Source organism: Echiichthys vipera, assembly GCF_963691815.1.
Source record: "Echiichthys vipera genome assembly, chromosome: 12".
In the NCBI taxonomy this organism is placed as follows: Eukaryota; Metazoa; Chordata; class Actinopteri; order Perciformes; family Trachinidae; genus Echiichthys; species Echiichthys vipera.
The window spans coordinates 22,884,576-22,910,553 of NC_139837.1; the positions used below are offsets into that span (position 1 = coordinate 22,884,576).

The following is a 25,978-nucleotide window of genomic DNA, read 5'->3' on the forward strand; positions in this document are numbered from 1 at the left end:
GGCCACTGTGGGTTGTTTTTTAAATGTGCTTTATGAATAAATTGACTTTACTTGACTATATTGTTTACTATACTAAAAGTAATACACAGATAAAATAGACACATTAAAAACAAAGATATGCATCTATACTTTTTTTTCTCCCTTTTTTTATTCTCCAAAGTCCTAACATTAAACCTAAAAGTGGTTTCTTCCTCTTCTTCCTCTGAATTAAAGGCAGTAAACAAAGAGCGGCACCGCTGTTGGTGTTGGTGGGAGGGGATGAGAGCTGGCTCAGGACTGCATCAGTCACTATAAAGGCTTCTCTCCCTCTCATCAACAGCAGCAGCAACCTGGCAGCCTTCCACAGCTGTGTGTGTGTGTGTGTGTGTGTGTGTGTGTGTGTGTGTGTGTGTGTGTGTGTGTGTGTGTGTGTGTGTGTGTGTGTGTGTGTGTGTGTGTGTGTGTGTGTGTGTGTGTGTGTGTGTGTGTGTGTGTGTGTGTGTGTGTGTGTGTGTGTGTGTGTGTGTACACGCCCTTCAAACACACTGGACTTGGCCGTATAAATGAGAATGCAGCTACGCCGAGAAAAGGAGAAGGGGGAGCACCACCTGTCTTCCCTCCTGCCAGGATGTGGGTGTGTTGGTGGAGGGGAGTTGAAAGTGAGGGATGGTGATGGAGGGAGTCTCCTTCTAAACAAGGTGAGCCCCACCCCTCCACCTCTTCCAATTTCCCTCCCATCTTCCCCTTTCTTTCCTCTCCTCCGTCCTGGCAGAGTCTTAAATTGGAGGCTGAAGTGGTGGCTTCAGTGACTCATGAGGCTTCACCTCTGTCCTCCTCCTCCCACCATCTTTCTGCTCACCTTGCCAGACTGTTTGAGGGTGGGGAAGCATAGGGGGGGGGGCTTCCACTTCTGTCCCGCCCCCCCTTAAATGCAGCACTCAGAATATCCCATCTGTTTGAACACCAAGGTGGCGGCAGGTCGTCCAGCCGAAGCTCTGCCAGGCCCTCAACTGTCCAAAACAACATGAAATTTAAAAGAAGAAAATTCTGTGTGTGTGTGTGTGTGTGTGTGTGTGTGTGTGTGTGTGTGTGTGTGTGTGTGTGTGTGTGTGTGTGTGTGTTTGTGTGTGTGTGTGTGTGTGTGTGTGTGTGTGTGTGTGTGTGTGTGTGTGTGTGTGTGTGTGTGTGTGTGTGTGTGTGTGTGTGTGTGTGTGTGTGTGTGTGTGTGTGTGTGTGTGTGTGTCCTTTGGTCACCTGCCTGCAGAAGGGGGGGTGTCTGGAAAAGGTGTGTCTCAACTGTTGTGGAGGGTTTCGTGCACACACACACACACAGGCCTGTCACAATAACTTAACATACATGAGGATCTTTCTGGTGACACATTTGCTTGGTGGATTTTGTAGGTTTTTCCAAAGTGTAATTATAAATTTCTAGCACATGTGCAGTGAAAAGGAGGTAAAAGGTGTCGTGTGCAAAGGAAAGATGTGCATCCATTTCACAGATGGATGCACAAACTACATGACCCATCCGTACCCCAAAGCATGTTGCTTTGATGTGGGAGACAGCGGTTCACATCCTGTCAACCAACAAATAATGCAAAAAATGACCCAGGTGTGTTATCTTGTATTTAGGGTGCAGCAGCAGAGATCTGTAGGTGTTGAATGGTTTGATGTATTGGAATCACCAAGAGGACCTGTTAATTCCAAGGTCAAGAATAAACATTAAGCGTATGAATTTGTTTTAATGCACACCGTCATCAGCAGCCAGAGGAGCCTGTTCAGTGGAAGGCTGCTCCTGCCCAAGTGTAGGACCAACAGGCTCAAGAACTCCTTTGTCCCTCAGGCCATCATCCTCTACAACTCCTCACTCGGGGGGAGGAGGAAATAAAGAGGACAGAAGAGAAGGAGAGGGAGCCACTCACTGTGACATTAATAATCTACTCTTACATACCTGGATACTTATCCTCTTTTCTTTATGGGATAACTTTATCCACCACTTAAGTGAAATAATTTAATGTTAATGCTCATTTCTGTCATATACAGTCATACAGATTAAATCTCGTACATTTTCTCTACATTTTACTTATTCTGATTTCATTTTCCATGAGTTTTATTTGACCTGTATTCTGACATCTACCTCTCATATATTAACTAAGAGTTTATTGTTTATCCTATACTGTATTTTTCATACCTCTCTTGTGTTTTCGTAAGCTGCTGGAAACTCATTTTCCTTGAGGGAGTTCATCCCGAAGCTTCAATAAATCTAAGTCTCTTATCTGACTAAATTTAACCAAACTTTTATCATATATAGAGGTGACAATTTAATAACAATCACTTGAAGTAATTTTTAGAATGCTGTCTCTGAAAACTCTTATTTCATTGTTATTGTTAACTACATGGTAAAAAATAGATTTTTTTTGTAACCATCATGAGCATTTTGGAAAGCACCAGCAAACACTGGGCATGTTTACACAAACACTAGTGTTCCACTATATTCCTTAATTTGTCACAGGTCAACAGGCAAATAGGATATTCTGAATGCCTTTTTTCAAATGCACAACAGGTGGGATATGTCGATATAATTCAGGTTTTAGAGGAATTCTTTCGACATGTACAGTATTATGTGTCTCAGTTGGAGGTCAACACTCTTGCCTGTTTACAGCTTACAGTCAGCTCTGTTTGTACATAGACTTTGACATCAACAGGCTGCAATATGCTGCGAGATGATTAAGTATCCACCGACAAGTCAGTTAGCTGGCCCTTTTCCCTGCTAGATGCTAGAATGTGAAACAAAACTGGCAAACAGCACAAGCGTTAACACACAATTCAACAGATGGTTATTTGAACCCAAACTTGAACAACACAAAACTGTAGAGAATAAATATCAGGACAAACGCAGCAGTAATCTAGACATGAATACGTGTCTGCACAAGTTGAAGTGTTTCTACTTGATGAAAAAATGTGCATGACGCTGTGACGAAAGTCTATCAGCGCTGAAATTCACCTGAAATCACCGAGATTCAGAAAAGACAGGGGGCGGGGCCTATAAAAGACGTGCCCAGGGCCTTATGGGACCATAGTGTAAGGACTGAAAGAGGAATGTTCTGTTCACACAGTCAAACAAGTCCGTACTGGTGGAAAACTTTTTTTTTAAATACTATTTTTCACAGCTGCATGTAAACGGGAATATAGTGGAATATTCATTTCCATTAGCCATGTAAACAGCTTAATAGGAATATTGTCTTTTGGGAATAAATGGGCAAAAAACAGCATGTTTCGTGCATGTGAACGTAGTCACTGTTTCCTGCTGACAGTGGGAACCTAATCAGTAACCCCTCCTGGGTCATTTTGGAAGTATTGGCCCTGTGTTGAGAGTTAATGTCATATAGGACACAAAAACAGCCTTTGCACCAGTTATGGGCATCATTTAACATTTTGGCACTGGACTGGTATAATGGACATTGAAGAAAAACATTTCCTGCACAGATTAAAAAACAAAAACATAAGAAAGAAGCTAATGAAGACATGTGTTCCCATTCAATTCTGCATTTTGGCACCGGGTCCTGTTTCCACATATTTTTGTCATGTCTGTTGGGTTTTGTTTCAAAATTAGAGAAAATAAGTGACAACTAATCCCGAAGAATGACTGACGGAACAAATTCGCTTGTTGGTTTGTTCTGAAAGGAGCTATTGTATGGAGATAATCCGTTAATCCTTCTGGAAAAAGGGGTGTGATTTATGGCTACTTCTGCCAAAGGCAGTTTCATTTTTCGCCTTTGTAAGCGTGTTTGTCCACCTGCCAGCAGGATGTCTCGTTACCTGACCGGCACATCACCCTGACATTTGACGGACAGACTCGGGGAGACCAAAGAACCGTTTTCTGCTCATAATCTGGAATTCCCACCAAGAGACGATTATCGTTTTACAGCGTGCAACTAATGAAAATAAAGGCTGCATTTCAAACAGAGGGAGGCTTTCATGAGTCAAGTCCTTTTTTAACCTTCGACTGCATCAGGAAGTTAATGACTTGTTTTTTCATTAGCAGTTTGAGATCTCAAGTGTTTCGTTTGTGGATTCAGACAATGATGTCTCTCTTAGTCTTTTCCAAGCACTTGTTCCATCAAGGTCAATTTGTAAATGTTTCTATTCAAAGTACTCTAAGTGCTTCTTCGGCAAAGTTGACTACACTAATTTAAACTTCCTTGTGTCACTTACACAGCTTTTTCTTTATGTTTAATGAATTTTTTGATCACAAGAGAAAATCTGTGTCTTTCACCATCAAAGCGACCTCAAATTCCTCTGCATCCCACTGTTACCTCGTACAACTTTTCACCCTCACTCTCCTCTCGCAGCTCTCTCATTTCAAAGGGAACGTGTAGTGATGGGGGCGGTGTCTCTTTCCTCTTTCGTCGGTCCTAATCACCGAAGTCACATCAATCACGCGTTTGTTTTCCATTGAACAGAGATGCTTTTAAAGAACGATGGAAATATCTTTTTGGCAGCACGTCTGAGCGCTCTTCCTCTTTCAAGCCGTCTTCTTTAGCTGGTCTTACCCACTCCAACAGCAGAGCTCCCACCACATCTGTAGTGTGGTTTGGTCTGGAAAGGAGGGAGAGACAGAGGGAGGGAGGAAGTGTGTTTGGTGTAAGAGATAGTTAGCTGCTGGGAACCTCCAGCTCTGTGTGCATCTCTATTGCATCTCCTCTGGTTACCTTGAGCATGGTCTTCAACATACATGCAGGTGTGCCATGTACGGCGCTGAGCAAGCTCTCTGAAAGATGATGAAACTGTATAGAGGCAAATATAGAGCATCTTATCAACACTGGGAAGCTGCTGGAGGAGGGCCCAAATATGGTCTTTAGGGAAATGTGGTGAGACGTTCCAAAGAGGAAAGAGATGGGACCAGAGCCATTTAACGTTAAAGCACCACGCTGGTGGTTTTGCATGTTTTTGCTAATCTACAATCCTCATGTGACCTACCACTAATTATTACATTTATTTCCAACCTGTAGATGAGGACTGGAAGAGATAAGAAGACATGAGAATTGAACTTGAGAAGGATTTTCTATGTCCTAAAAACGTGTTTTTGCAACTCAACCTAGTCCGGTCTGCTGCAAGAGTTGATTGGGCTTCCTGCAGGCTCAACCAGACCTGAGCAAATACTTAAAAGTAAATACACCTTCATTTGAAACTTCAAAAAGGAGGGGGGCACTTCAAATACTTATTTGATGCTGAGCCGTCCTTGTTCATTTCATTTCAGTGAAAAAATCAACTGGCTGTGACCTCAGACTCCTGGGAAACATCCTCCATGTTGGCGTCGAATGCAAATATGCAAAGGCATTTTTATTTTTCCTTATTTTTGCATTCAAGGGACTGCCAAATAAGTGGGTTTTTTCTGATATCTGAAATGGTTTTAAACTTGTGAGTGCATCAGAAACAAAGGGACATCAGTTGAAAGACACATTAACAGGTCTGAGTTCAACACTAGGTCATTTTCACAAAAGAGGAAATGTGGGTCATTATCTCAATAGAGAACACCACCAAAGTGTTCAAATATTCACATTTAAAGGCAAAATATAAAAGGAAATATATAGAAACCCCAAATTACAAAAAAATGCTTTATTATCATTGGACCCCCAAATATGTTGCAGCAAATGGATCGAGTCAAACCTCAGATCTGACGAATATTTATATTATTTGCCCTTTACTGTTGTGTTATCTCAGTCTTTTGCATATTTGCACTTTACCAATTTTGTTTTGCATGTGCTGCACAGTATTAATAAACTTTTATCTTATCTTATTATCTTATTTAAATAGGAGCTCTTTCCAATGAGTCATTGGGACTGTATGTTTTCTGAATCTTCCCAGTGATGCACATCACTTGACACCATAGACTCTATAAAATATGGACGTAATCTCTGTTACATCGCACAAAGGTTTCTGAAGGTTTGCCTCATCTGTCTTCCTCTTGGTAGTGCCTAATCCCAAAAGGAACAAAGAGGCTGGAGTGTGGATGTAGCTGAGGCAGGTCGAATGAAACCTACAGTCTCTTGTGACAGCATTACCCTGCATAGTATCTAAATTCTTGTGATAACACAAGATCATGTGAAAAATCTGTATCGTCAGACTCCAAGTAGCGCGTTTGTGTTATGGTTAGGAGTGATCCGGCCAATCAGCATCTTGTAAAGAGCTACTGGCAGTTTAGGGGGAGGCTCCTTCTCCTGTTTGACTTTGACGAGAGTTTATGGAGACAAAAACAGCACCAGGCTGTAAACATGTTAATTTCTGCTGTAAAGTTGGGCATCACGGAGGTCTGTAAGGATTGACTCACTTTTGTGCCCATTCAAGGAACTGCAGTATTTTGGCACTTCCACGTTGGCTTCTGTTTTTCAGCACCAGAGGTTGCTGCATGACTGACACCCACAGCAGGCTACTAGTGTCGTACAGACACTAGTAGCATGGATGTGCCAATCAACGGAGTAATTATTTAGGATAATTGACACACATCAATGCTGGGAAATAGGATAGTAGCCTATTGAAAGGAGTTGTTTAAGTCCAAATGATGAGCACAAGTGTCTAGGAGATGCTACTGCAACTTTTATGCTTATTCCAAATGTTAGTACAGGGATTGTGACAAAAATATTTCGGTTGTCTCAGGAAGTGTGAAGAACTAGCAGCTGCCACCAGAGTGGAAGAAGGTGTGCTTTTTAAACTAACATGATGCTGGTTTTCAGAACAGGGCACGTCTCTCACTTTACCTGCGTCGGCTGCTACCGCCTGACTGAGAGGATATTTATAAACCTAGACTTTCTCTTTTCTATTTATTCAAGATGTATACTAAGTGCACAGGGAGGGAGAAGGTGTCACTCTGTGCAGCGGTGTGAATTATCCATCATTGTGATAAAATACTGATGAGGGTCCTTAAAAAGCCCTCAGTGAGAGAAAGCTGCCAATTAGAGGACGGATGGTGATTAAATGGAAACAACAATAAAGCTTTATCTGCTCTGCCTCTCACACACACACGTTTGTACTTCTATACTTGTGAGGCCCATTATGGATACTGCATTTCTAGTCCCTCACCCTAAAAGCTTAACCCTCAAACAGCCATTTCAAAAAGACAAATATGTCTTCAACTTCTAAAACGTCATCACTGTCAGTAATGTCCCCAGGATGGTAATGTTGCTCTACCCGTTACTTTGGTCCAGACTGAAATGTTTTAACAACTACTGGATGGATTGCAATAAAACTGTGTGCACACATTAAGGAGATATCAGGGACACCACACAATAATTAACATGGATTCACTTATAAAGACCACGCCAACACAGGATGTGTACAGGATGAGTTTGAGGTGGAGTCTTTGTTCCCAACCCTGGTTATAAAACGTCATTGTGATATGAATGTGTCAGATTTAGTCAAAGGCTATTTTTGTTTATTTCTGCAGTACATGGGTGGCTAGATGTTATATGTTAAAAGAAACCAGATGAAACATCACGAAGCACATGAAGGATCAGAATCAGAATCATAAATACTTTAATAATCCCAGGGGGATGTCAGCATCTATTAAAGGACCTGTAGTTGTTGGATGGATTGATCTTAAATTATGTTCAGACATTCATGTTCACCTCAGGATTGATTGGAATCCCTTTGGGGATACATTAAGTGATAGTTTGGTTTTGAAGTGGGGTTGTGTGAGATAATTATCCGTAGTGAGTAGATGACAGAACAACCGCTTGATTTTTAAGCTTCTCTGTGTAACTTTCACAAAACCCTTGTTATCAGCAATGCCGGTGAGCTGAACTGTAGTCAGCCTCCTGTTGCCCGCACCCACATGCTCGCACACTCCACAGCTGCAAACAAGTACTGGGCAAATAGTGAGACTGAACATAATTGGCCGACATCATGTTGGTATAATTCAGCAGACATTAATTACAATCATATTTAGAATAATTCTAGTTTTCTGTCTGCAAATCACTCCATCAGCCAACGCCGCAAAGCAACTGACAGCAGATTCATGCCGCACAGCCGAGACACAGACAGTTCAGTTTTCAGTGAGCTAACATTAGCAAGCCAGCTACCTGTAACTTAGCTACACTGTGTGGATTGTTGCCTGCTTCATAACATTAGCTGATAAGGTCATTTACAAGCGGTGAGCCAGCCAACATTTTTTTGAATTGATGTTATCCACTCAAGGCATTATTGGGAGCGTGCCTGTGTTCCCCAGATATAGGACCCTTAAAAAAAAAAAAAAAGATCTGGTGATACATACGGATGTTTAGCTAAAAGCAACACTGTTGTGCAGGTGCAGCCTCACAGACCCACTAGAATGCTGTAAGCTTATGTCTTGTTACAAGATGTCCTCCCTTTCCGAAAATCTGAAGGGCTGAAGCTCATTGATGCACAAATATTATTCCCAGTGCACACTATAATACCTCACGTACACAGTCTCACACACACAGAGCAGTGTGAGCAGTCGGGGGTTTGCTTTTTTTTCTGGTGTTTGTCAGTTGAACTCAGTGATGCCACCAGACATCAGCACCCACTGCAACTCTTAATGAGTCTCGGAGGAGCGGCCAGCTGCGCAGTGGCCAGGAAACAACCCCAGTTAAAAACCATCATTTCATCCCCTCTACTCACCCGCTTCCCTCCCAAAAAACCCCAACACCGCAACCTGCATCAGGCCTTACCACCTGCCAGACAATGCTGCAGCCTCCCTCCCTTCCTCCCTCCATCGCTCCACACTACACTGTTAACTGAACAGCCAGCCAAACGCTTGGCCTCCAGTCACCTGAAAACATCATCTGCATTTAAATTAAAAACTCCCTTTGGTGACTCATTCTTACTCCAGAAGTTCAGGGTGTTTCATTAAGGGGATTTGCATGCAGGAGAAAGGACTCGTCAAAAACATGGTGCAGCACTTGTGGCTCATATTATTGTTGATGTCCTTGGCTTTTTCTTTGGGTGTTGATAAATGGTATACAAAGGTAGAAATAGGCTGTGATGACATAGAAGCATGCAGAGAATAGAGAGACACATATATTCCTCTTCATGTATCTTTGATGCGGACATAAAAGGCACAAATATGCCATAAGAGTGATTCAAATATAGGCTCAACTACACAGACAAATCCAAAGATTCCCCTGGTCTCTTGTTAGTATTGAGCCTTGCATGAAGCTGGAATAAAAATCCTGTTCATGTAACTCAAGCGGAGCAAAGAAGCACCACCACTGTGAGAAGTTTGAGACGTTTTATTACCTCTTTAAAAACTTGTGTATGTACTCTCGGTGACTGCGAGGCTGCTCCAAGACGTTCATCATCTCCCACTAATACTGATTCCTGTGAGTGACCACAGAGGCTGGGTGGCCTCCGGTGACGAGCCAGCCTGTTTACGCACGCCAGAGTGAAGGTTAAGTCGACGCCAGATAGCAGAGGTCACCGGCGGCCCGGGAGACAGAGATGGATGTGTGTTTGGTCTGGAAGGGAGACAGGCCTGGAGACGTTCTCTCTCGTACAGAGAGGCCTCAGTGAGGCTCACCCACTAACTCACACATAAGGCTTACTGAGCTGTACACAAAGACCAGAGCTGTAAAATACCATCTACCTTCACTTCAGTGCTGCACTGAGGATTAATGCCGCAGCACCGGTACTTTACTTGACTGGTATTTCCTTTTGTTCTGATGTAATTGTTGAACATGTCCCCTCAAATGGGCATCCATCTGCTGCTGTAAAAGCCTCCAGTCCTCTGGTGGCATGCTTTCCAACAGACCTTCCCCACAAGAGCATTAGTGAGATCTAGGGTTGCAAAATTCCAGGAATATTCAAAGCAGCAGGAATAAACTTGAAACTTTGGGGTTAATTTATACTAACTGTATTTACCTTTTCATATGCAGACATTAATAGAAACATCTTGTATTCTCACGAGCTGATATGCATGCAAACATTTGTTTTTTAATGACATTTTTTATATTTTGTGAGTAGAAATGTAATGAATTCTTTCATTGAACAACAACTACAACACATTTTGATTTTGTATTTGCTAGCTAACTTAAATAGCATTAATCAAATGTATTCAGCCCAGTAATATTAACAAACCTTAACTGACTGGATGTCTTCCTTAGGGTCAAATACAGCAATGTGTCCCTAAAAGTCCTACTGTAGTGTGCAGGATGTAAATCATCTGTGCATGTGATGGAAGAATGCACCGTGCACAGTTAAAGACAGTTAGAGACAGGTACAGGTACAAGGTACAAGAAAGTGTCGAACTCTTGTGCAAAAAATAATGGGTACAAATTCCCAAAAATCCGAACATCAACTTCCCTTTAAAACATTTCAGGGAAATTCCCAAAAGTTTACCAAAAACTTTCCACCCCTTTGTTACCCTTAGGGGTCCAACACTGATGTTGGGTGATGAGATCTGGTTCACCGGTTCATCCTTAAAGTGTTAGATGGAGCTGGTTCAGGACTTTGTGCCGGCCAATCAAATTCCTCAACACCAAACTGGGGAAAAATAATTTCTTTATGGAGCTGGCTTTGTGCACGTGGGCACTGACTTGTTGAAAATAGGGAAAGGGACTTCCCGAAACTGCTGCCACAAAGTTGGAAGAATGAGGTCGCCTAAAAGACTCTATCATTGCTTGCTGTAATAATATGATTTCCCTTGACTGGAATTAAGAGGCACCAAACCATGAAAAACAGCCCAAGACCAAAAGTACGTAAGAAGAAAAGAAAGGGAGGAAAATGGATCTGGATCAAAATCTACATCATTAACTCTAACTGTCATAGATGCATGTGCAGGAAAGGAAGTGCAGTTCATAAGAATGTCAAAATAATATATCTTTTACAGGTTCGTTTCTTTTACATTTTGATTGAGATGAGACCAGAAAATGTGTCTGTTTTAAAAATCATCTCCATAACGTTTGAGGAAGTCAATAAAACTTCTATTTTGGACATTTTAGAGGGAAGTAAACCCTGAGGTGATAATCAAGCACGTTGGGCATGTCCACCGTTTAGATTTTTGTTTTTGATGCATTAAAGCGTAAATCCGGTGTAAAATCATCCCAGTCTTTTTCGGCAAATCGGTCACCAAATAAGCCATCAAGACAATTTTTTTGGTGTATGAATGATTAATGGAGAAATCCGGTAGAGTCGCTACAACACCGGCAGAGGCCAGCTGTTAACTAACACTAACACCTCTGCAGCAGCATGATCCCTACATATTAACCGAAGCACCAACAACGTTATTAGCGAAAGTCAATCCAAAAGGAAGGAGCCCATTGGTGCTTTGTTTTATGTGTAAGGACTCTTCTCATGCTGCTGCAGAGGTTTGCTGTTATTTTGAGCAGCATTAGTGGTTAAAAAAGACGCTTTAAAGCCTTCACCGTGCTGCCCCGAGCTAATCAGTGTTAGGCACGTCCGGCTGTTAGCGACTCTACCGGACTTCTCCGTTAAAACACGGAGAAAAATGTCTTGATGGCTTATTTCATGACCGAATTTTAAGCCGTTATCTCACATGAGTCTCGATCGTAACCCAAGATTTACGAAAGTCTTGCGGTGGTGGAAGTCTTACTGGAATGGATCAGTTTAGTACAGGTGGTTGGTGAGAGAGTCTCACGAGAGTTGTTATAGGTTTACACAAATCTAGGGTTACCATTTAGACATGACCATGAACTGGAGAACAGGAGATTCTCCGTGTCAGACGTGTTCTCACTTTCTGGAAATCCTCTTTAGGCAAAGCTGGGAAGAGGGTGCAGGAGGCAGGACATGGTACCAGTTACAGCACGGGCAGGTAGCCGGTTTTGAAATTAAACAACTGAGCCTCTTGCTGTTCCTTGGATTTGACGATTTCATTGTTGAACCGACAGAAGTTCCAGTATCTCATCGTCTCTCCAGTGAGACATTTTTGTTGGCGTGGTCATGTCAATCCCGCCTTTTCTCCACCGTCACATGGTTGTTTTCTTCCATTTTCACGCCAACCGCATGATAGAACCAAATTCTCAGCACAATGAGCTGCTCTATTCACACATGGACTCAATCTATATGTTTATGTTTACTGTCCAGTCCAGCTGATTAAGACAGCTGTGTTGTGTCCTGCAGCTCCTCTGGATAATATCTAGATTCAGATTAGATTGACTTCAGGGTGAAAGGGCCTTCAGTTTCTTGAATTTCTGATATAACCGCTTTTATTTAACTGTTTTTGCAAGAGACATTTTGATTTCAAGATGTTGTACCGCTGTTATGGAGTGTGGTGCATGCGGTGGCAGAGAACTTTTCCAGACTACAATTTATCCAGTACATGCTGAATCATTGTGACATTTTCAAACAAGCAGGACAATGCGCATTTAGTCAATTCACTAGCCATAAATGACATGTTAGACTACTCCGGGACTGAGGAGTTTGTATTCAGCTCGGTTTCGCGAAGCCTTTAAGAAAAACACTTGTGATGGTTTGTTTTCCTGCTGAGATGCCAGGAAACAAGAGGAACCGTAATGAGACCGGAGAGATTACACAATCACAGGCATGAGTCTGAAGGTCAAATAGTTCTTCTTCTTCTGTGATTACCTGACCCAGTGAACCTCAATACCTCCAGCTAAAACGTGTGAGGACAAACTGTTTCCTTCGCCATCGTTCTTCTTTTTCTCAGTTGCTATGTGGTGAAGAAGCTGACTCCGGTCTTTGCTCATTCATCACTCCCAAGAACAAGAAGTCACAGTTTGCCAGCGAGAGTTCATTCGTCACTATGGAAACACTGTTACACGCTGCCATCTAGTGGCCAGACTGCAAACACCACTAATCTGAATGATGAATGAACTGAGCTTTTTGGAGGCAGCTGATATTTTGTTATTTATGTCATTGGTTCCTTTCAACAGATCTTTCACCGCTTCGTGGGATATATTTTTATCATTTTGGTTTTATTTTATTCAATAAAGTATTAAATCTCGTGGTGTTGTCTTGAGCTGAGGATGGTAAATGGTAAATGGACTTGTACTTTTATAGCGCCTTTCTAGTCCTCTGACTACTCAAGGCGCTTTCACAGTGTTTGTCACATTCACCCATTCACACAGACATTCACACTGATGGCAGTGGATATTTACATACCATCAAATCTAATGTAACCATTCACACCACATTTACACACCCATGCGCAGAACGGGGAGCAATTTGGGGTTCAGTGTCCTGCCCAAGGACACTTTGACATGTGGACTGGGGAGGTGGGGCTCGAACCGCTGATCTCTCGAATGGAGGATGACCCATTGAGCCACAGTTGCCCCAGGATGATAGTTATTGAATTTGTTGCTATGATGCCAAAAAATGAAAATATTAAACTAAAGGGAACTTGTATCATTGTATCTTAGAAAGCAGGAAAAAAATGCAGTTTTTAGCAAGAAGTAAGACGCGATGGCCAGAGTCACCTTTTGTAGATTAAGATTTACATTTTGATTATGTACCTTCACACTTCAAACTAAGGAAGCAAGAAAATGGACTTGGACTTATATAGCGCCTTTCTAGTCTTCTGACTGTTCAAGGTGCTTTCACACTACTTGCCACATTCACCCATTCACACAGACATTCACACTGATGGTAGTGAACATCTACAAACCCAGCACGGGGAGCAATTGGGTGTTCAGTGTCTTGCCCAGGGACACTTCGACATGTGGACCGGGGGAGCTAGGGATCGAACTGCCAATCTCTCGAATGAAGGACGACCCACTCTACCACTAAGCCACAGCTGCCCTGAAAATACACTTACAGACATGTATCATGCAAGATAAATGACTTATGGCTCTTTATTGGAAGAAAACAAATAGACCAAGCATTAAAGAGAGGATTAAGGATGGTGTATAATGGTGTTAGAGGAGATAACTTACATAATGAGATAAATAGAAATAAATCTGGAAACCTTTTGTTACATTCCTTAGAAACGCAAACGTTAGAGACATAAGGAAACAATCTGCTGCTTCCTTCAAAACTAATATGCATCAGTATCAGAGTATTATTTCTGTTTGTCTTTTTATTTTGGTGCTGCTGTTCTGTCTTTTTGTGTGTGGGTTTATGTCACCTATTGGAAGAGTAATGTTTTGTTATTGTGTTTCCGGGAGGTTGAAAACATTGTTTAGAAATTTAAAAAAAACATATTTAACTCTTAGGCTACCTGTTTCATCCTTTTTTTTTTGTTCTTTTAATGGTGGAAACTCTTGAGTGAAATTGGGGATGATTAACTCCTTTCAAAGTTAAAGTTACACACATGCATGTATTCAACAGACCTTAGGGGAGCATTAGAATAAATACTGCTTTTTTTAATTCATTTACATAACGGCATAAGTAAAGGACTTAATGAATACATTAAACATGGGAAATGCAATTAGCAGGGATTAAAGGGAGGCATTGTATATATGACTGTTCATTAGTTATCCCACCTCTTTTCAAGTGCAAAAATGCAATTATCCTGACTTTTAATTAACCGTGTACTTTCATAGTGTTATACTTTATAGTTTTGAGGCACCTCCAAGTATCCTGCAAATGACATTTCATTGCGTAGTGACAATAAACGCGTCTTGTATTGAATAAAGATGAACAGCAGCTCGCAGCATCAGTGGTGCTCTATATTTGAAAGGGATGAGAGACAAAGCGAGACAGGAGTACAGACAGAAGCTGTGTTGAGAGATTTATTGCAGTTTGTTTCAAAGCGATATGAATAACAGCAACTTGTGAACAATCCAGATGTCTCAGATGTGTTCAGTTCTCCTTCGATTAGGAGGTTTTACATCAGACTATAGGCAGAGCGGACAGAAGCACGGTGCGGTTTATACTGCAGCAGACAACAGTGTGGTTTCTCTGTCAGTGGTGAACACTTGTCACCCTCAACACTTCCATAAACCTCTACGTCTTTGTGAAGATTTACATTGATGAGACTGCTTTTTTTTGTCTTTTTACAATAAATATCTCAGTGTAAAACTACGGTTACTACGACCACATTTTTCCAAACGTTCTCGGGTCCTTCCCCAGCTTCCTGTGATGTGACAGAACATTCAGATGTCGTGACGAATCAGAAATCTCTAACATGACTTGGAACTGCAATCATAGATGTACAATCTTTACACCTTTTACATTATTAATCTGTATTATTATTGCGTTATTGCAAAGCCCTTAGGCTGAATTAAGGGGGATTTCTTAAATTAACATTTCCACCCAGCTTATCAGTAAGCACCAATGTGGTTCAGCCAAGTTTGTGTTTGTGTGGACGGGATCATCTTCAAGGGTCATTCCGCTGCAAAATCATCCCAGGGTCTTTTCCGACAAATTCGGTAATCAAATATGCCATCGAGACCATTTTTTTCATGTAACAATTATTAACAGAGAATTTGGGGAGACTCGCTAGCAGCTGGACGTGGCTAACAGTGATTAGCTCGGGGCAGCACGGTGAAGGCATTAAAACGTCTTTTTTAACCACTAATTCTGCTCAAAATAACTCCAAACCTCCGCAGCAGCATGAGAAGAGTTCCTACACAGAAAGCAAAGCACCAACATCGTAGTTAGTGAACCCAGAGTTTATTAAAAGAGTGTTTTAAAGACTTACCTACTGGCCCCTGTACCAGCTCCTCTCATAGTAAACGACGTACTATTATTAGTGGTTACAAAAGCCGCTTTAATGCCTTCACCGTGCTGCCCCGAGCTAATCACTGTTAGTTAACAGCTGGCCACTGCCGGTGTTGTAGCGACTCTTCCGGATTTCTCCATTAATCATTCATACACAAAAAAATGTAATGCCCCGAGCTAATCAGTTTCATTTTTTGACACAATTCAGACTTTATCTTAAGTCCTGACGAGTGGGAACTCATTATAAAACTGTTATTTCTAAAAATTACAATTCGCTCTCAGAACAAACACAGAAAAAAACACTGTTCCTGCTCTGGAGGAAATGAGAAATAAACATAAAATTTGAAACCAAAACAAGATGTTAACAGTTAATGTGTTGAATACAAAAGACAACACAAAAATAGAAGATCTGAATGTTTTCAGCACAGTGACCGAGCACCGGGAACAATGACAAGAACAACAGGGACAGATGTGGAACGATCCTCAGGCACTGATGTTACAGAAATTCAGACCGGACTTCCAGAGGAAATAAGAAAAAGCATTACAGTACGTAAGCATGGAGCACCTGTGATGAGACGACATCTGTCAAACAAGTCTTCCTCTCCTTCTTGAGTTGTAACCGTACATGAGGAGCCTCTGAGTGAAGCAGGCCGGTCCGCTCAGTTTACATGTTTGAGAAAGATTTACAGCTACTGTACCGGGAGAGTCTCATCACTGATGTGTACAGTCTGTCGCTGTTTGTTTCTGTTGATCCAACATCAGGAAAACTCCCCAACATGTGAACAAAACATTACAGTCTCATTGGTAGAACACTTGCATCTGCAAACCGGCATGCGACCCAATAAATGGTTATTTCCGTGATCATGCAGTCAGCTGAGGTACTCCACTGCTGCACAGGGAGACATCTAGTGAGCTCCTTTACATATTTACATTAAAACTGTACTTTAGAAGAAGTCCTACATACAGTTTATACAGCCGTTAGGACCTTAATCTGATGTTTAAAGTATCCACTTCATGGAGTCCCAGCTCTTCACTGCCTGGTTATTTGAAATAACCCATCATGTGTATTAAGATCACTTCAGTCGTTTTTTTGATTTAATCAGAGTCTGTTCTGTTTCGCTCATGTAAGCTCAACTTATTCAACTCTCATCCAAAGCCCATAGTTATCTAAGAATTACACTTAAAAATACTCTAAAGAGTCAAAAAGTCTATTAAATATTGGATCTTTATAAAAAAAAGTTAATTTAATTTGATTACATCCTTAATAAGAATTGGTATATGCATAATAGTCTTTTGTGGTCATTTTAACATCTTGCCAAAGGACTGCAGTTGAAAATGAGCCCGCTGGCTCACACTGGCACATTTACAGAAATTTAAATAAATAAATGAAATGACATATGTGAATGTAAAAGCAAAAAAAAAATAGGGATTGAAACGTAGCAAATTGCCTGAAATGGAAACAAACTGGAGTGAAGAGTGATCAAATTTGTGTTTGGACATTTACGCTGAAAACGCACCAAGCAGCGGCGCAGTGCAGCCGGCGGTGAGCTGCCATGCAATGTCTTCGAAGTGCAGCCAGAAAAGCAATAAAAACAAGAATCAGGAGAATAAGGGAAGTACGCTTTGAGCTGCAGCCAATCAGCAACAGACTCCTGTGACATGTTGACCTGTTTACAAAGAAATTCTTCCTGAAACACATGAACCCGCGAGCAGCCCTTCGCCTTCGTCGTTTGGTGTGTTTTCGGCGTAGAAAGATAAATTTGGCGCGTGTAACTGAATTTTTAGGAAAGAGACTTGCAGCAACTTTTAAACAATATCTTTAGGACCTTGCAGCTTTAAATTTGATCATTTTTAGGTCGAAGAGAAATAATAAGTAGTTGCAATAATTTAAACATCATACTAAAGGCCCCTCAGACTCATGACCTCGGTGCTCCTAAAAGTTCTTCCTGATTGTCATCACCATCAACGCCATCGCAGAATTCTGGCCGTTAAAACAATGAATACATTTCTAAAGAACTTCAAAAACTTTATCTTATATACAATAACCTTTCTCCTTCCTATGTACTAAATGTACTGTGCAAACATTGTGCGGATCCACTTTCAGATACTGTGAGCTTCCTACAGTGACATGCTTCTCTCAAAATAGGTAGTTTTTCTGTTCAGTCGAGCACTTCTGAACCTCAGACCTTGATTTCCATAAACATGCACTTATAATCTAAACATTTAGTTTCAAAATCCTTTTGCTGAACCGCCAGAATAATTTAGTTTCAGGACTTAGATTGTCCAGCTCAAAATTAATTTCCAGCCTCCTCCATTTAAAAAACAACGTTACTAAAGTTGAATGAGACACAGTTTGATCTCACACAGACACACACAGCCGACCTCTGGCATCATACTCTGATATTTCTCAGTCTCCGGAATAAAAGGGATTCAACACTTTGTCTACATGAACCCAATTACAACCTGCACACACAAAACTGTCAACATCTTCTCTTTGTGTTTTTTGAAGTCACTCAAATCCTCCGAGGCCTTTTTTTCTCTCTCCACTGTAATCAACACCTCCTCATCATACCTCAGAAACTCCCCGAAGCAGACGGCCCACACCTCCTGAGATCAATGTGCCTCTTCGTTTAGAGGCTGCGGGCCTGAAAACGCCGTCACAGACACACTTCAGCATCCTGACAGGCAGCCCAGACGAAAGCCCGACACCCATCTCCACTGCACCGACTGAGGTGCAAATATCTTTGATTCTCCACAGAGACATGATGAAGGATGGATACAGAGAGCAGGAACAGTCGGACACTGTTTAACTGTCTATTACAGGGTGTCTGCAGCTTCCAGCCAGAGTCTATGTCTATGTGTTTTTTAGACCTCTGTTTGTGGGTGTTTTGATTTTGTGACTGGGTTCCATATTCACATGAAAATGTTACAGAGTGAGAAAACAGACATCTACGGACATTGGTGACTTCAAAAGAGCAGTGAGAGGTACATTTAGACATTTTCAAATCTAGTTTTGTTTTCTCTGGATAAAGCACTAAAGAAAGACTTTGGATTTTACTCTTTAATTCCCCTTTATGTGAGTGAAATGACCATATCTGACATCTGAATGGACATGTGAATATGCATATGGATATGTATATGAATCTACAAGGCCCCAAATATTCCTGTTTCCCGTACAACTCCACCGTATCACACTGAACATTCTTTGCAGATACATAACTACCTGATCATCACTTTTTACACAAGATACAGGTCCACAATACATGACCCGAACACTACAGGGTACAACATTTAAATGCCATGTTTGCGGTCTCTGCATCTTTTGCTGCAGCACAACCCGAAACGTTAAATGCAACATATTATTGCAGTAAATGGACAATATGTTTCTGACTGAACTGAGGCTACGTTCACACTGCAGGCCTTCGTGCTCAGTTCTGATTTATTGCTCAGATCCGAAAATTTTTGGTTGGCTGTTCCCATTATTGTATCCAATGTGAAATGGTCACAGTCCTGAAGTGAACGGCATGCGTAAAAGAACAATAACAAAGACGTCGCACGCGTCATTCTGTAAACACGGAGGCCACAGAAGTCGGTTTAATTTATAAGTTGATGGAAGCCAAAACATTTGTGAGGATATGATAAGGAGGATGAGGAGAAAGAGAGGCAAATGATGTCTTTATGTGGAGCAGTGGCTGCTGCTTCTGTACGGGAGAGTGTGTGGATGAGGAGTCAAGAGCCAGGAGAGGTGGGGTTGTGACGCAAATGGCTTCACTGAAACAAATTTAATCCAAAATTTTCAGGATGTGGAGGTCTACTTTTAACTACTTCTGTTGGCAAAGAACCCATCTCTTTAAACTCTGATCTGTATCTGATTTAGGACCACATATGAAAGTGGCCCAAATCTGAATCGGACAGATCAGATTCCATGTGATTTGTGCTGTTCACACTGTTAAGAAAAGAGTCAGAGTCCCATATGATCCAGAACGTTTGCCTGCTGTGTGGACGTAGACTTCCAATAAGATTGTTTTCGAGGAGGAGATCTGTGACAAATGACTGTCATTTTCAATAAAAACCTGCAAGAAGTTAGTTTGTCCGCTGCCTCCTTGGTTCCCTGCCAACAGTTTGCTGTTGTACAGGAAGATCTGTGTACAAAACAGATTTTTTTATATTTTTTTATTTATCTGTGTATCCTGCTTTGGTGTGTTAAAATAACCGCTTTACACACGGACGGTGAAATTGGCGCTGGAAAACCAAGTGTGGTTGCATTGCAGCGGCGAGGATGGAGGCTCTGTGGGGAGTGGCAGTGTGCGGTGGGGCTGGTAAGGACTCAGGAATGACGGTTTGGGATGATTAATAAGAAAAGGCTGCGTGGGAGGCTTTAGAGACGACACACAAGCTAAAACGCATGTGTGGAAGTGGTGAGTGATGTAGGATGAGTGATGGGAAACATGAAATGTAAAACAGGAGGGAAAAAATCAAACAAAATAAAAACAAAAAGGAATCCATGATCATCAGGAATTTATTCAACACTTTGGATTCACTTTGTAAATGATGTTTCTTTACATGAACGTGTTTTTAAAAAAAAAATACATTTGAGAGTCAAGTTAAACTAAAAATCAAATCCACTTCTTAAGGAGCATCTCCACATTTAGATGAAAAAAAAACTTGGAAAATTGGATTGAATAAATAAATAACAATTATCTCAGAACAAAAACACCAGCAGGCTCTACCTTATATTGATTCAAAGACTAAAATATATATTTTTTCAGTTTAAATATGATTACATGAACATCATTTAGCACCTCATCTTTCAAACTAAGGAGAGATTCTTTTAGAAATTCTGTCTTTGAGGATTTATTAAACAACTTTTATTTGGGGGGAATATCACGTCAACTAAAAGTGACTGAGGATTTTAATCATTTCCGAGCTGAAATGACTCTTAACTGTGTGTTCGGACAGAAGGTGATTACGATGCTCAAGCCAATTACATCAAATGAGCAAAGAATTGTCCCGTAACCCTGTGTTTCACAAATCTGATAGATGAGAGGAAAAGGAGTAAAGTTTGCTTTGCCTCCTGCCTGAACACACCTTTAGGACACATTCCCTGTGTAAAAATATGGTGGCCGCACTATAATTTAAGATGCAGTTAAATTCAGTTATTTTATTTTCACTCCTCATCATGTTTCCCTGACGCCACTGATCCTGCTGCATTTTCCCTCTGCAGCTAAACTGTTCTCTCTACATCCGCCTTAAGAGAAAACTCCTACAAAAAGGATCGTTCTTCAAGTGATTAAAAAAAAGATATATTGCAAAAACAGTGGAAACATCTGTCCCAGAACAAATCCATCAACTCCCAAGTTAGCAGAATATCAGCCTGATATCAAGAGAAGCAGAATCCACACGTTACTTTTTAGTCGTAGCATCCTTTTTCTTTTGCACGAGGACTCTTCCACATGACGCATATTGCAATATGCTTTCAGCAGATCAAACACACTTGATCCGCCTCCAGAAAGGGAGAAAAACTAAATTCATAAAAAAAGGTACATGATGCATAAATGACTTATTGCTTTTAAATATTTGTTCTTCTAGCAAACGAGATCGACAACTTAAAAGTCTCCTCGAACTCAACAGGAATCTTTTTTTCCGGACGGTTTTTGTATCGTAGATCATCACAACACGCTTCTTCTGCTCCCTGCACATTCGCACCCTGAGTCCAAACACACACGCGCGCGCACACACACACACACACAGCTACATTTTCAAAAAAATGAATAGTGCATTTACATAGTGGCAACACTCGACAGAGGGCAGCCAAAGAATCACGACAGCGAGATAAAATCAGCCATTTCTTCCTCCTAACGAGCCTAAAATGTCAAATTCAAGTCACTAAAAGAAAATTTCAAGACTTGGTTTACCGCGAAAAACAACTTATTTAAGATCGCTGTCAAAATGCTTCTGCTGCCAACTGCATCTCCTTTACTTGAGACTTTATTTTGAAGCATAGTGCAACACTGCTGCCAGCGGAGAGTGTTGACTCCTCACACCGCAGCCAAAGAAGACAAAACCACAAACTACCACCGCGCACGGCTGCAGAGGCTTCTGTCTTTGGGGTTTTGTAAATAACATATTTTCATTTTAAGTCTGTATTCAGTGACTTGCATGTGGCATTCTGCTGATATTCATAACAGAGTTCCTACATATATCTCCATTTCAAAATAGTTATTTTTTTCTAGAATGTCTTAATCACATCCTGGTAGAATTTGAGAAACCTGACTGTCACATCATATCACTGAGCTGGTTTTCTCTATTTGTATCCTGAGTATCGATACATTTTTTACAGTTTGTAGACTTTGTTAGACAAAACAAGTCACTTTTCTCTGTTTTATATCACTGAAACTAAATTTCTTTAGGTTTTCGACTGTTGGATGGACAAAATAAATGTTTTAATGAAATCGCTTTGGGCGCCGACAGCTTATGATGTGCACATGCGGTCATTATGGCGTCACTGCCCCGGGTAGCCCTGCTTGTCAAATGCATGCTGATCCACTACAGTGGCTGTTTTAAACACGGGAAACGTCATATTTATGTTGTGAATTCACACAAAGTTATGGTGTTTCAGCAACAAAACTACTTGGTTAGGGTTAGGAAAAGATTGTTGGTGGGGTTAAAATAAGTGCATTTGTAACGTAACTACAGCGACGCAGTCCTGTGTTTGTTTGACACATCCATCACCACAACCTGCCTGCTTACGTGGAGTTTGGCGCTCTTTATCCTGGAGCACTTGCTCTGAGCGTCTAATTTCACCGCAGATAGGTTTAAAGTCGAAAGGCAGTATTTGACGTCCTGTGAATAAGAACAGACTGGGAGCCCTCTGCTCAAACAATTTTTAGATTTCATTTGAAGCCTTTCTAAACCTGCACTGAGACTCTAAGTATTGATCTCTATCAGCCTTACATGTTCTGGTAAACGTCACTGTCATGAATCTTTCCCCCTCCTGACCTTTGACCCCTTTTCTGCCTTGAAACAGTGGCAGTGCTGCTAACGTACGCAGCGCTCCTGTGAGCCCGGCCCGCCAGGCACAGGGACACAAACACCTCTCTCTCCTGCCAAGTGTAACCGAGAAGTTGTCACAACGTTTGTGTGACGTGTTTAAACCGACTGCTGATTTATGCGGCAGAGCGCATGCCATGTCCCGCCGGATCGTCTCTAACCTAAACACAACCCTCCAGTGGAGCTGGCTTTGGCCCATGTATGGGGCGAGTGTTTACCCCCACACGCATCAGTCTGACTGGTCCCAGGCAACGCCGGGTCTGAACTGGGACAGAGCCCCGATCGGAGACATGCAAGCTCTTAATCATCCAAGTATGACAGCGGATTCCGGGAACGGATTAAATGGAGCGCTGTCCACTCAGCGTTATCTCATGTTCAACTTTATCTTCCAACGTTTACACCTGAGCTCTTCTCTAGTTACCATGGAGGAACAACTGAGGGATGGCTGAGCACAGCATTCACTTAAACAGTAAAAGCGGATCAACCCGTGACTGTGGGTTCACACTGCAACATGACAAACAACTCAGCAGGACTTCATTTATGTCCTTCACAAATGAGCAACATGGAAAACTGATTACTGCTTTTCTTTATTAACTAACAATTCAATTTTTTCATTAAATGAAGTATTTAGTCTCTCGCATTTCCATGTTAATTAAGTAGTAATTTAATTATCATATTATTTGAACACTGCCAATGTCAATAAGCTGCTGCCAAAAAGGAACAATCCAAAACAAATGCAGCTTCTTACACTGAGCAACATCGGTTGGAATTAGTGCTGAAATTATTTAATTAAACGATGAGCCGATTACGTACATTTTAATTTTGATAATCTATTACTTGTATAAATCATTTATGAGGCATAAATGCTGAAAATTAGCTGGTTCCAACTTCTAAAATGTGAGAATCTGCTGATTTTCTCGGTTTTATCTCACTGTAGTTTAAACCCAAAGATCATAAAAGAAATCATTTGAAAACGTCATCTTTGGTTCTTGTTATGGGCATTTTTCTTTTTCTTTTTTTACATTTTCTTTACACAAAATAAATCAAATATAATCAAAATAATCATTAGTTACTGCCCTAAAAGGACTATGTTGTCAGAAAAGTACAGTTGCCAGGCAGCTTGCAGTGTGAACACAGGTGAATAAATACCAACAGGCAGTGAGATGAATGTAAAGCTCAGTAGTTGACTCAAATATTATCTGATAACATCACTTCATCTTTGTTTACAAGCCCCACACATTCATCGCTGTGGTGCAAATAAAAATACAAACCGAGGACTCAGTATGGGCCTCAAACCACCTGATCTACAGCTGAATTCTTCTGCCAACGTCTACATTTCATCAAGTTAATCCTCTCTACAAACTCCTTACTATGCCCAAAAAGGAACAATGCATAATCAACAGTATATGATCCATAATATCTGTGTCTCGGGGAAGGCCACTTTGCATTTAAACTATGGAGGTCAAGATTTACAAAGATTATCAAACTACTCATGTGCACAAAATAAACTACTCAACAGCCCTCATCGCCCTCTGAGCCGACAACCTCCAAACAACTGAAACAGAAACCATCTGCTCTAACACTTGTTACAACAACTGTGGAGGCCCATTTCCACCAATGTGATGGAAAAGTCATTTTAATGTGACACTTAATCAAAAATAATGTCTGTCTTTTTGAGAATGTTTCCCCATTTTTTTCAACTAACTCATTATTTCAAGATAAGTCATTATTTTCTTCGATACTAACTTAATATTTTGGAGATAAGTCATTTTTTGAGATAATAAGTCATTATTTTGAGATACTAATAGCTCAATATTTGTGTGTTATTATAATCACTTACAGGATCATTATGATCACGGGGCTAAGGTATTACATATCTTCTTCCTTTACTGACTGGAACGGGCTTCCATAAACAACGCTCCGGTATTTGACTGGTTTGCTGTTTTTCGTGACCCTGTGCTGTTTTACGATCCTCAATGCTCATAAATATCAGTCAGTCTTAACGGGTTTGTTCATTTGTTGCTTTTAGGAAAAATCGCTGTTATTAAATGTGCCACAGTGCAACTTTGGCATTTTACAGAAATCTACTGAACACAAACGGAATCGATATTAAGAGATGTGCTACAACGAGACAAACGATTATGTAATAAAGTACAAAATGAAGAGAAATTACAGTGCAGTCGTTTTAAATATTCAGTCCTTGGCTTCAAACACTTTTGCAGCACGAAACCTAAAGGAAGGGAATGATGAACGTAAAGCTATGATTATTTTTTAGTTTTAGAATGAATATTTAGCATTTCTCTAATTCAACTCTTTAAACTCACATCACACATTTGATGCTTTTGATTTCATTTCTATGTTTTGTTTAATGATATATTTGGTTGCAGCCACCATTCTATCCTAACGCCAGCAATAAGCTACCGTGTCCAAGTACTATTAAAAAAAAGGAAAATTAAAGGTTACTTTACAATATGAGAGTATGATGAATAAACAAAATCAAAAGAGGGAAATTATGAGTATGATGAGTGAAATGAGAGAAATGAGTGAAATGATCGCAATGACGCAGATTTTTTCCCTCCAGAAAAGATCCCTCATTTCTCTGAGATGATGACATGAAAGAAATGGAAAGGCAAGACAGTTCACCTCAAACTTAAATAATATATATATATATATATATGTATTTTCCAACATAGTTTTTTTTATCAGTTTGCCATCTTTTAAGTTGGGAAACCATCGTTTCATGTCATTCTGTTCCCTCTGTCAATAAATAATTAAGTAAAATTACACAAAACTAAATATTAACATATAATACATGATTAGAATAGTTTAACATAATGGCAAGTTAAGCTTATTTTTGATTTTGTGCGATTTTAAAGGCAATATGCCTTCTTTTTCATTGCTTTAGGGGATCAAATTGATGCTGGAATTACATTTTTGAGAAGGCAGCTGTTACCTCTCTGTCTTGTCGTCCAGGAGTTTTTCTGTGACCGGGTACCAGTCACCAACTCCTCAGTGGTCTTTTTTTCTTTACATAAGTGCTGTGTGTCTTTATGGGGGGGAGTTAGCTGTTGAGTGTGGCTGCCTTTTCCTTCTCAGCCTTCTCTTTGGCCTTTTCCTTCTCGATCAGCTTCTCCTCCTTCTGCAGCATCACCATGATGTCGGCCACCTGAGTGGTGGAGATGTCGATGTCCTCCTTGTCGATCAGCTCCACCACCTGGGACAAAAAGGAAGACATTAAAGCCTTTGATCTAATATCTTCATGCTAAATCTGGATCTTAATGACTTCCAATATACTGTATTTAAATTCAGCTTGTACTTGGAAAATCCATAACAAACTTTTTTTACATTTTTCTCTTTC

General features: G+C 40.7%; 1 protein-coding gene across 7 annotated transcripts in view; it reads right to left on the reverse strand.

Moving 5' to 3' along the window:
* Window positions 1-20,014: 20,014 nt before the first annotated feature.
* Window positions 20,015-25,978, reverse strand: part of letm1 (leucine zipper-EF-hand containing transmembrane protein 1) — a 28,902-nt gene continuing 22,938 nt past the window's right edge. For all 7 annotated transcript variants that reach the window (XM_083924031.1, XM_083924030.1, XM_083924028.1 and 4 more), the window contains one exon: window positions 20,015-25,834. In XM_083924031.1, the coding sequence (XP_083780157.1) occupies window positions 25,682-25,834 (153 nt within the window). In that variant the 3' untranslated portion in view covers window positions 20,015-25,681. The remainder of the gene's footprint in view (window positions 25,835-25,978) is intronic.